At 36.2% G+C, this 13,042-nt stretch overlaps 2 protein-coding genes across 2 annotated transcripts in view; one reads left to right on the top strand and one right to left on the bottom strand.

Moving 5' to 3' along the window:
• The window catches only part of LOC117332420 (beta-ureidopropionase-like), a 52,529-nt gene extending 49,510 nt beyond the window's left edge, over nt 1–3,019 (bottom strand). Inside the window, exons 1-2 of the mRNA XM_033891313.1 lie at nt 2,891–3,019; nt 1,182–1,359 (exon numbers count right to left, since the gene is read on the bottom strand). Of these exons, the coding sequence (XP_033747204.1) occupies nt 1,182–1,359; nt 2,891–2,991 (279 nt within the window). The 5' untranslated portion in view covers nt 2,992–3,019. The remainder of the gene's footprint in view (nt 1–1,181; nt 1,360–2,890) is intronic.
• A 238-nt stretch (nt 3,020–3,257) lies between these two features.
• Nucleotides 3,258–12,937, top strand: LOC117332421 (zinc finger SWIM domain-containing protein 7-like). The gene is made up of 7 exons (XM_033891314.1): nt 3,258–3,462; nt 5,746–5,817; nt 6,582–6,603; nt 7,432–7,534; nt 8,891–8,969; nt 12,452–12,477; nt 12,725–12,937. Exons 1-7 carry the CDS (start codon nt 3,447–3,449, stop codon nt 12,827–12,829), a joined length of 423 nt encoding a protein of 140 aa, XP_033747205.1. The 5' UTR covers nt 3,258–3,446; the 3' UTR covers nt 12,830–12,937.
• The last annotated feature ends 105 nt before the right edge of the window (nt 12,938–13,042 follow it).

The following is a 13,042-nucleotide window of genomic DNA, read 5'->3' on the forward strand; positions in this document are numbered from 1 at the left end:
AGAACCTTTCAATGGCGCAGTGATAGTCAGCCCGATATTCTGACATGATCACTGTGGAAGTCATATTAAAAAATCCCATACTTTGGAATTTCAACCAATACAGCATGGATAGATCTTTTTTTCTCTGACACAATGGCAGCTCCTACATATACATGTAGCATGTTATTCTGACCTGCATAAGGTTAATTCTTATAATAGTAATTTGATGTTGTAATAGATACAATATCAAGAGGACCATTGGCCTAAATGGTCACCCAAGTCTTAATCACTAACTATCTTCTATTTATTTACAATGTAATCAGCTCCAATATAAACAATAGTAAATTTAGCAACTCTCTGGATGGTAACCTGAAACCTAGGGGACATGAATTTTACAATTTTGATAAAGCACCTAAAGACCCAACCATGAAGAGTATCCGATTCTACCATATCTGGGTCTTGAGAAGAAGATTTTTAAAATTTCAATCAATTTGTTCTTTTTTGACCCCGTCCCTTCAGACCAATACGTGGTGGGACCTATGATTTGCTATTTTGGTTGACCTTTGGTGACGTATCTGCAAAATTTTATCAAAACTGGTTCTTGAGTTTTTGAGAATAAGTGGAAATGTGAAAATGTTAACTAACGACAGATGACTGATAAAGACTGATTGGAAAAGGTAACGGAGCTTCACTCAGGTGGCCTAAAAAGTTGAAGAAAGTACCAAATAAGATGATCCTACTACTTTCTTCACGTTATTTAGATTCTGAAATATAAATTATGTGACATAATGGCTTTTTCTGATGCCTTTGGTGCTGATTATGGCCATTTATGGGTCCATTCCAATTCACCAGCTTTCTTTCCAAAATGAAACAAAACTTTCAGAGGTTGACATGTACATTTACAGTATTAAGGGGAGGCTACCTGTTTTGGTATTGGTGCTGTTGTTGTAAGGGGAGGCTACCTGTTTTGGTATTGGTGCTGTTGTTGTAAGGGGAGGCTACCTGTTTTGGTATTGGTGCTGTTGTTGTAAGGGGAGGCTACCTGTTTTGGTATTGGTGCTGTTGTTGTAAGGGGAGGCTACCTGTTTTGGTATTGGTGCTGTTGTTGTAAGGGGAGGCTACCTGTTTTGGTATTGGTGCTGTTGTTGTAAGGGGAGGCTACCTGTTTTGGTATTGGTGCTGTTGTTGTAAGGGGAGGCTACCTGTTTTGGTATTGGTGCTGTTGTTGGAAGGACAATCTTGTTCTGTATGGCCCCAATTCGGACTATTCTTGGTGGACGAAAACTTTCCTCTTTAGCGATCTCACAGAAACTATAACCTTGGACTTCAAAGTCTTTCTGGGCAGCTGCTGAATACACATCTTCTGGTAGGCTAAGTTTTCTACAACAAATCCACTCACATTTAAATCCCGAGCTACAGAACCTTGAACACCCCGGGATCCCTTTTTGTGTGGGTTATGGACTAATGTGTACATCATACCGGGTAATATTGATTTTTTTTGTTAGTTTAGTCTTTCTTTTCTCAGTTTTATATACTATTCATTTGATAATTGTTAAATTACTTATAGATCTAAACTTTGTTATGATACAGCATGGATATACAGAGGCGGCTATATAAAACTTACTCCAATAATATTAGAGGTTTAATACACGACAAGAAACTTTTGACAGGCTGTCATGTAACCTCTAATCACCACCGCATGTGGAACCTGTTGCTGTGACACCTCTAATTGAAATCGCTTAAAAGTTATAATAACTCACATTTCATACGATGTGACTTACATAATTCTATAAAGCTATGATAAATAAGCACAGTTACAATATTGTGTCCATATCTATATCCAAATTCAGTGATTATTAGCCTCTCTTGTCGTTTAAGCGTAGGTCCCATTTGTATAAACCGCCATACTTGTCTCTGGTTTATTTCCAGTTTATACAAATTTGGAGTTGAAACAGACAAAACAAATGAAATGCTGTGAAAATATTGCGTTACGCTATCTGTATCATTTGTAATCCGTATTTTATAATAAACAGAACAGCAAAGTTGTTTTAGAGACCCAATATTTGAACACAGTAGGTTGCAAGTGAATTATTAATATGGATATAAGTATATTTAAGAGGTGTCCATCAACAGTTTGTGCATAATGGATTAATACTTTATCAACAAATAAGTGTACACATAGGTGTTTTATTGACATAAATAATTGTTCTAGATGGTTTACAACACTTTTTTTGTCACACCCCAGAATCAGGGCACTGGCATGCGCAGCTACAAGAAACACACGCTGATGGGATATATTATAAGATCGCAAAATCCACCAATGTAATCAGGTGGAATAAGACTACGTATAGGAGTACCCATAACTATGCTATAGTTTCACAACTGATATATGGCACATGATACATTTTAACAGTGTGTTGTTGTTTTTGTTATGTACCACTCTCTAAAGCTTATGTCTTTAAAAAAAGCAACTAACGAGAGTTAGACTAAAGACAATAATTCAGTTGTATAATTTTTCAAACAGTTTGTAAGTATAAATGAAAATCTAACTGCGGTACTCGATGTTTGTTTTCTTGTGTTATTAATATTTTTCAATCTACTGTAAGTTACGCCTAACGTTATTTCATGCCACGTTTCATTTGTTTGTAAACAAATGTCACGTTGTCAGAAGAAATAAAACATATTTTTATTGTCTAATCATTTTCTATCGTAACATATGCAATATAATAGAGTCTAGCAACAACAGAGTGTGAGAAAAAATTAACTATGATAAATTACACAAATGAAACATCTAGTACGCGTGCTGGTGCATTTCAGATTTGTCCTCCTACAGTAGTAGGCCTTCTAGTCAATGCATCATATTCCTTGTGACAGTTTCCGCTTGATAACCAACCAAATCCAATATTTTTACCTTAGTTCTTTTCCGTACAAGATGCGCCTTACTTCCGCAAATTCTGCGGCTGGTAAGTGCTTTTCCAAAACTTTCTCAACGCTTTCCAGTTCAGCAGCCATTCTTTCGGGTTACAGTAGAGAACGTCCTTGACATGAGGCTAGAGTGCAACGGAAGAGTTCACTCTGAGGGAAGGCTCTTTTTGAATATATTACCAATTTCTTTATTAATCATTTTAGCTTTATCTCTTCTTCAGATTAGCAATCACAATTGTGTTCATTCTCTCTCTGACTGTTTGATTTACAATCCAATATCGATAAGAAATGTTTGGTAATATATTTAATAAGATGCATCTCCCCAAAAATATTTTTCGACTCTTCCATTTCCCCGCGAAATAACAACATCCGCAACAAACAGATTCGGGAGGTTGGCAGCTGGGCCATCACTCTATCAATTTTAAGACGAAGTGAAATTCATTTCCAAATTGTTCACAGAAACTTTATTATATAAGAGACCTATATATATGTATCACACATACAGTTAAAAAAGTGGCGCCTGTTATCGGCTGACTTTGGAAATGGACTGCCATACAGGTAAGATAACCGCTCGTTATCAAGCTGGCAGTTGGCTAGGCTTACACAGAACGGTTGACCTGCGTACTGTATTTACTCTACATGTATAGGTTCTTTTATACGTAAAATAAATATATATTCGGAAGATAAACTGTTTATCCACGTTCGGTGTTCAGAAATAGATGACCAAATTGAAAAGCTTTGCAATATGATTGAGTTTGCGTTTGATCTCGGGCAGCCTTAACTTTTGTGAAAGCATTGTTAGCTTGTCTTCTGTTTTAACAGCAAGCCCTACCAATTTCAAATCAAAGTTATTGTTTTTTTCATCGAATCCAGAACATTATGTATGACATAAAATCTTATAAAAATAAAAAAAAAAAAGAAGAGAAACCTACTTTTGTGAAAGGATTTTTTCAAAGATAATTCTCATCCCTGACAACAAGCAATGAAAAGACTTTACTGTCAGATGACAGGCACATGTCCAGTCTTATATTAAGAATTGATTTATAGGTATTTCAGGCTAATTTCTTTTTACTTAACACTAGACATGTTCCAGTGGCTAATCCATGTGCACGAATAAGTTGAATATGCACTGTAAGCATAGAGTTGGACTGTTGTAAGAAAATGATCGAAGATTAGTCTGAAATAACTTCAAATAAAACCACCGATCATTGATGACGATTTTGAAAAAGGCAAATATTAGGAAAGTTCTTGAAGTGTTCATAATCTTTGACTTAGTGAATTTTATGTAACCAATCCAAGAAGTAGTTAATCTTATATTTTACCAGAGACATATATACACAGAGATAAGTAACATCGCTATTTCCCCGTACAAGTGGTGGCTCCCTTTATTCGTGACCACTCAAGCATATCCCTTATCGAGAGCGCCCTGTCCCCTATCAAACACACGCGAGCACAGGTAAATCGGGCTTTGCGCATGTGTGTATCGATGTACTGGAACTTATTCGACATGTTCTGGTTAATTCGCCATTACGTCAGACCAAAACATTGTCATTTTAAATACACACAAAAAGCACATCGTTTTATTTTGGCCACTACAAAAGTTACCACATTAACCAAAAACTATCAAACTTATGGGATATAGTCTTATTGATCATGCACATTGTTGTCATTTATCCGTATTTTCGAAAATCCACTGGGTCCTATTCGACATGTCCAAGCAGCCATTACGTCAGACCAAAACATCGTCACTTTTAAACGCCAAAACATCGTCACTTTTAAACGCACACAAAAAGCACATCGTTTTATTAAGGCCACTACAAAAGTTACCACATTAACCAAAAACTATCATACTTATGGGATATAGTCTTATTGATCATGCACATTGTCATTTATCCGTATTTTCGAAAATACATTGGGTCCTATCGACATGTCCAAGTTTTGTAATTAAGCAGCCATTACGTCAGACCAAAACATCGTCAATTTTAAACGCACACAAAAACACATCGTGTTATCTAGGCCACTACAAACGTTACCACATTAACCAAAAACTATCATACTTATGGAATGTGGTCTTGTTTATCATGCACATTGTTGTCATTTATCCGTATTCTCGAAAACCCCATAGGGACTTTTCGAAAATTGGAGATTCCCGCCGATCTTTCCTGCGGTGTGCTTGACTTTCATACTCAAAATACAAACACTTGGACAGCAAATTGTGATATATTTCATATTGATGACACTTCTGCACTTTGATATTAATAAAATTAAAGCACATAATTGGATCTTGGTGATGATTTCAAATAGAAATTATCGATAATTATGTGTGTGGTTTTCACGATTTCTCTAATATGGCGTCAAGTGAAGACTGAACCGAGCGACCGCAAAGGATTGTGGGAAGGTCAGGGGCCACTATGTTAACAAAAGGGCATATAGAGAGTTACCAATCTCTGTGTATATATGTCTCTGATTTTACCGATATATACAAATATGTACTATGCTATGATTTTGACCAAATTTGGTTTGAAGCATCCATGGGTGAACCTATTTTATAAACAGTGGGTATGGCCCCTCAGGAACCCGAGGGGTGCATGTGGGCCCAATATGGGAACTATAGCAATTCTTCAATTCTTCAAAATTCTTCTGGAGGAATGAAAGGATTTGGTCCGTAGTTGGTATGAAGAATCCTTGGGTGAAGTGGAACCAATTTTGTATAAATGATGAATCTAAACCATCTACCCACAGATCCCACAGCATGCTTTGCCATAATCACTGAAATATGTGAGAAATGCAGGCCCTATGGACCTCTTGTTTACCTATAAACTTGTTATGTTTCTGTTTCAGGGTCAGTCATGGATTCTGTGACCGAACAACTGCTGAAAGAAGTTGAACATTCATACAAGTCCACAGGCCGATGTAAGTATAAAGAATATATTTCAAATGGTTGTGGTAGGCCAATGATTGAAAACAATCCAAAATTAGTAAAAAAAAAATCATTGATCATTAGTGATGAATTTGAAAAGACAATTGGAAATTTCTGAAAGTGTTCATAAATCTTTAGCTTCACGTATTTTTGTAATGTAACTTAACCAATTAGTAGTTGATCTTATATTTTGATGATCATGATATATCCTGTTTCATTGGTCGCTTACAAGTGAATACAGATGTTACAACAACCATTAATTACTTTGTTTGTGTTGAATATTAAAAATATTGATAAAAAAGGCTAAGTAAGACATGTAATAAATGTACTTAATGCATTCATAAATTTTCTACAAAAGGGCAGTTCTATGCTGAATTTAAAAACCAACTATATAATCGATAATCGATCCATTTCAAGTTTCCAATTATTGATTCTGAAAGTTAAACCTATTCCCATCACTAAAATATGGTAAATAAACTTTGCTTTCATAGCAAGTTACAACTTCATATTTAATCTCCTGAGACTCAATCAACTAAAAAGTCGTCAAATTATTTGTTAAAAAGCACACGAGAGTCAAAGGAAACTGATACTTATGGTATGTGGTTTGACCAAAAAGATCTCTACAAATACGTGAATATGGGCTACAACATGCAGAGCTTTGCTTTTCAAATTCTTTTTGAAATGAAATACATGTACATACATATACCGGTACACATCTTCAGCATAGCCTGATTTATGTTTGTCTTTTGTGTTGCAGTAACAGACGAAATTCTGTCTGCGTAAGTATAGGTTAGGATTGATGTATTATATATACATCATACAAGAAAATATTGACAACCAGTAAGAATTCATTTATTTTCTTGAGTTGAAAAATGCATCAGACAGTGCATCAACATAAATTCATTGTTAGAGTATTGAACTGCTTTGCTATGAAGTCATTTATATTTAAAAACTTTTAAGTATTTTAAAACTTGTTCCTGTTTCATTTCATTGTTATATGCCTTTAAATAACAATTGAGTTATCAAAGTAAATAAAATACAATGCTACCGATATGGTTGGATAATAACTAAATGTCGATATCAATGCATCGAACGTAGCCTGTAATGACGAAGTGTGAACCAATGATTAGATAATGTTGTACATCGTGTCAAATCAATTTATATGTAAGTTAAAACACATTTCATAAAACTATTCTTAGGGGAAAATCACAAAAATCCCCTAAAATCAATTAAATTTTTTTAATTTTTTGGAATTTTGATATGCATATAAGCGGGAGTCAGTGTTTTAGTCGATGCAAATACACGGGATTAAAATACAAAGATAAATAAGAAGAAAATCGGGACCTGAGAATTTTATGCAAATAAGCGGGTTATTCAAATAAGCGATATGCAAATAAGTGGTCTCCACTGTAGTATATAGTATATATGAATTTTGCAGATGAAAATTTTTAAATGTATACAAATATGTTAGCTGTTAGAGAACAGCATAGTAAATGCAACATATAAAATCTATATGTGATTTGATTAATACTGTATACAGCGTATCTGCCAGTACTACCAGTCTGTATGGAGTAGTTGGCCTTGACACCCAGTCATACTTTTGCTAGTTTACAGTTTGTGTTCCAAACCACTCTCCTTCCTGCCCTGGACTTGGTGGATCAGCGGAATGTAACGCGGATCTCATCTCCAAGTGGACGTATCGTCTATCAGGTATAGAGAATGTGTTTATCCAGCTTCTGTATCAGGAAGTGGCTCACAGCTTAGTTGATCTGAAGATGTTTTCTGAATATTGTCGCCACATAGTGGTGGTATTTTTAAGTTTAACATGGTGTAAATATTGAATTTTAAATATCACAAACTGAGCTGATCTATGTAATATGGCAATGTCATAAATAGCATAAGACACTTGTGATAACACTTATGACATCATAGATAATTTATGACATCACAGTAATAATGATGTCAGATTATTGATACCTTAACATTTACAGATTTCATTTTGCAGTGTTATTTCGTTTGAGAAATGTTCACAAATTACTTGATATCAGACAAAAATCCATGCTTCTGTGTCGTTGTAATGCTGTTTCAGTTAGACTGACATATCGTTCATCAGTAAGCTCCCTCCTTAGTACCATAATTATCCTGATATAAAACCCCTCCTCTAGTGTAAATGTTTAGTACCATAATTATCCTGATATAAAACCCCTCCTCTAGTGTAAATGTTTAGTACCATAATTATCCTGATATAAAACCCCTCCTCTAGTGTAAATGTTTAGTACCATAATTATCCTGATATAAAACCCCTCCTCTAGTGTAAATGTTTAGTACCATAATTATCCTGATATAAAACCCCTCCTCTAGTGTAAATGTTTAGTACCATAATTATCCTGATACAAACCCCTCCTCTAGTGTAAATGTTTAGTACCATAATTATCCTGATATAAAACCCCTCCTCTAGTGTAAATGTTTAGTACCATAATTATCCTGATACAAACCCCTCCTCTAGTGTAAATGGTAAGTAGTAAACTTTTAGCTTACTGGGTACTATTTCAAAAATCTAAGCAGGTTATTTGTGGGCAGGGCTTATTTGCAGATAAATGCAGATCATATGTCAAATTAGGAACATGGATGCCCCGATTGTATACAAATAACAAACAATCTTAAGGTTTTATTATTTTGATACACATATTTTAATAAAATATGGAATAGTAATCTGACAATTTAACATAAGTAAAAGCACAAACAAAAACACTGTTTATTAACAATAATAACACAAATTTCATCCAAAACCAACCCAAGTCATTAGACAACCATTACGGACTAAATCCAAGATGGTGATGTACATTTCAGCTTATTGCATAAGTCGGTAAATCGGGTTAAAAGCCCCTGCAAATAGTCAACCCAATTAAACGAAACGCACTGTATTTGAATATCATCTTGATACATGCATGTACGCCTTTGAACTTTGCATAACATCTACCTCAGTCTCAAAACTTTTTCACTAATTTTTCAGATCTGATAATTATACACCCAATTATAATCATTATTCTGTTGTTATGAACACAGGTGGTAGGGAGCTCAGGGACACCTTACACATGTCTAGCAACCAGTATCTACTGTTCCTGTCCCGCTTACAAATTCTCAGGTAAGCTTTAATTTTGGTGACGAGTTGGAGGCCCCACAACAACAACAAAAATCCTTTAACCCCAATGTTCAAGGAACAAGTGTTAAAGTCATCCTCAAAAAATCACCCTTAAATAAAAAAAACAATTCTTTGAAAAAAAAAAATCTTTTTAGCCCCATAACGGTGAAACCGTGGACTGTCCACGGTTTCACCGGTATGGGGCTAAAAAGATTTTTTTTTTTTTTCAAAAAATAGTTTTTTTTATTAGGTTTCTTCTCTGCCTGTCTTGTTGTATGTATATATGTACATAACGCCAAAGTTTGTCAGTGGTCTAGCAGCTTCATTCCTTAAGAGATTTTGATCAAACTTCACACAATGATTAAGGACCAATCTCGGACAAGTTCGAGTTTGAGGGTGTTAATGTCAAGGTCACTTTTTAGCCCACCATCATCAGATGGTGGGCTATTCAAATCGCCCTGCGTCCGTGGTCCGTCGTCCGTCCGTCCGTCCGTCCGTCCGTCCGTCCCCCCGTCCCTCCGTCCGTCCGTAAACAATTCTTGTTATCGCTAATCCTCAGAAAGTACTGAAGGGATCTTTCTCAAATTTCATATGTAGGTTCCCCTTGGTGCCTAGTTATGCATATTGCATTTTGAGACCAATCGGAAAACAACATGGCCGACAGGCAGCCATCTTGGATTTTGACAATTGGAGTTTGTTATCGCTATTTCTCAGAAAGTACTGAAGGGATCTTTCACAAATTTCATATGTAGGTTCCCCTTGGTGCCTAGTTATGCATATTGCATTTTGAGACCAATCGGAAAACAACATGGCCGACAGGCAGCCATCTTGGATTTTGACAATTGAAGTTTGTTATCGCTATTTCTCAGAAAGCACCGAAGGGATCTTTCTCAAATTTCATATGTAGGTTCCTCTTGGTGCCTAGTTATGCATATTGCATTTTGAGACCAATCGGAAAACAACATGGCCGACAGGCAGCCATCTTGGATTTTGACAATTGAAGTTTGTTATCGCTATTTCTCAGAAAGTACTGAAGGGATCTTTCTCAAATTTCATATGTAGGTTCCCCTTGGTGCCTCGTTATGCATATTGCATTTTGAGACCAATCGGAAAAAAACATGGCCGACAGGCAGCCATCTTGGATTTTGACAATTGAAGTTTGTTATCGCTATTTCTCAGAAAGTACTGAAGGGATCTTTCTCAAATTTCATATGTAGGTTCCCCTTGGTGCCTTGTTATGCATATTGCATTTTGAGACCAATCGCAAAACAACATGGCCGACAGGCAGCCATCTTGGATTTTGACAATTGAAGTTTGTTATCGCTTTTTCTCAGAAAGTACTGAAGGGATCTTTCTCAAATTTCATATGTAGGTTCCCCTTGGTGCCTAGTTATGCATATTGCATTTTGAGACCAATCGGAAAACAACATGGCCGACAGGCAGCCATCTTGGATTTTGACAATTGAAGTTTGTTATCGCTATTTCTCAGAAAGCACTGAAGGGATCTTTCTCAAATTTCATATGTAGGTTCCTCTTGGTGCCTAGTTATGCATATTGCATTTTGAGACCAATCGGAAAACAACATGGCCGACAGGCAGCCATCTTGGATTTTGACAATTGAAGTTTGTTATCGCTATTTCTCAGAAAGTACTGAAGGGATCTTTCTCAAATTTCATATGTAGGTTCCCCTTGGTGCCTAGTTATGCATATTGCATTTTGAGACCAATCGGAAAACAACATGGCCGACAGGCAGCCATCTTGGATTTTGACAATTGAAGTTTGTTATCGCTATTTCTCAGAAAGTACTGAAGGGATCTTTCTCAAATTTCATATGTAGGTTCCTCTTGGTGCCTAGTTATGCATATTGCATTTTGAGACCAATCGGAAAGCAACATGGCCGACAGGCAGCCATCTTGGATTTTGACAATTGAAGTTTGTTATCGCTATTTCTCAGAAAGTACTGAAGGGATCTTTCTCAAATTTCATACACAGGTTCCCCTTGGTGCCTAGTTATGCAAATTGCATTTTGAGACCAATCGGAAAACAACATGGCCGACAGGCAGCCATCTTGGATTTTGACAATTGAAGTTTGTTATCGCTATTTCTCAGAAAGCACTGAAGGGATCTTTCTCAAATTTCATACACAGGTTCCCCTCGGTGCCTAGTTATGCATATTGCATTTTGAGACTAATCAGAAAACAACAAGGCCGACAGGCAGCCATCTTGGATTTTGACAATTGAAGTTTGTTATCGCTATTTCTCAGAAAGTACTGAAGGGATCTTTCTCAAATTTCATATGTAGGTTCCCCTCAGTGCCTAGTTTTGCATATTGGGACCAATCCAAAAACAACATGGTCGACAGACAGCCATTATCGCTAAATCTTAAATTTTATATATAGGTACCCCTTGTTTGAAAAGTACTAGCTATAGAGGGCTGTTTCTGAATTTACACAGATTAGTAAGACTTAGAGGAAGGGAAAAGTAGAGAAAAGATCAATCTGACATGGAACCTATGAAGATCATTCAATGGTGGGCGCCAAGATCCCTCTGGGATCTCTTGTTTTTTCATGTTTATTGTTTGGCCTCACAATGAAATTTTGTAACCAGTCAATCTTGGACAGGAAAATGACACTTTGATCCTATTATATTGATAACAGACTTGTCAGAGAGTCTTTGAAAGGCACTTATTACTTATACTCATTCACATGTAATTGTTGATGGGCTTATAGATAAAACACACACACTATCATACAGTGCTGCTTCAATTCTTGTATTTATTTGACATTTAATGTAAATATAACAGTCTGATGCTTGTTAGATTGTATTTATAATTAATATCAATACAATCTTAAGGTTGGTCAAGTGGCACAGTGGTAATACACTTTTACCTAGGTGACTGGGGTTTGATTCCCCGAACAGACGTGAAATGATATGGGGTCACCTGCCCAACCACGGGTACTCTGGTTTCCTCCCACAGTAAGACCCCTCGTGCAATTCAATTCGGGCCAACAAGAGTGATTAATATTGGAATGTAATAAAAGTGATACAACTTGTTTCGCAATTGTTGTAAAATAAATATAGTTTACAAACACAATTTTACAATCATTTAATTATGGTATTCACATCTGAGATGAAAGACGTGCTTCTTTATTGCTCATTTCTTTGTATATGTTTTTTTGAGAGAAAGCATCTTTAAATCAAAATCATTTCTGTGATTGATTCGCAAGCAATCTGATACATGGTACAAGACCTCGCCATGACAATGCCAAAATCATGCCATAGGAACACTAATGGTCCCAATCAGAATCCTCACTGTGTTTGAGTCACATTTAGCATTGCGAAGTGTTTTGTTGACATTGATCAAAATGACATAGCAATCATGTTGTACATTAGAGTATTGGGAGATTGCCAAATGTAAATATCTATTTGTATTGTATTAGTGTAAACAGTCTAAACTTTACAGTGGAAATCATTTCTATTTTCAGTACTTCTGAAACAGGACCACATAATGGTATGTATACAGTCGATTATGTAAGTCATACATTACAAAATTTTCACATTGAATTTTCTTCTTTCTGGCTTCATATCATGTTTTCATCTGTGGTACATCATCATTCTTTGTTACTGCTGCGCCTTAATATAAAAACCAAAAGAAAACTCTTTAATTCCCTGGAGACTCTTCATTTCATCTTTATATATGTCATTTGACAGAGCTTTGCGTGAAATTTGACATCATAACTTTTGTTTATATGTTGTAGTGTAAACATAATCTAGCAATCCGATTGGCTGTTGCTATGGGTCTGTGTAAGGAGTTGCAAGTTTCCAACCAGGAATTGGTTAAGGTCATTACCAACATAGAGTGACCAGTCACAACAGGAAATGGTCAGGGCCGCAACCAACATAGATTGACCACGGTCACAACAGGAACTGGTCAGGGCCGCATCCAACATAGATTGACCACGATCACAACAGGAACTGGTCAGGGCCGCATCCAACATAGATTGACCACGGTGACAACAGGAAATGGTCAGGGCCACAACCAATATAGCTTGACCACGGTCACAACAGGAAATGGT

The sequence above is a fragment of the Pecten maximus genome, chromosome 8 (assembly GCF_902652985.1).
Source record: "Pecten maximus chromosome 8, xPecMax1.1, whole genome shotgun sequence".
Lineage (NCBI taxonomy): Eukaryota > Metazoa > Mollusca > Bivalvia > Pectinida > Pectinidae > Pecten > Pecten maximus.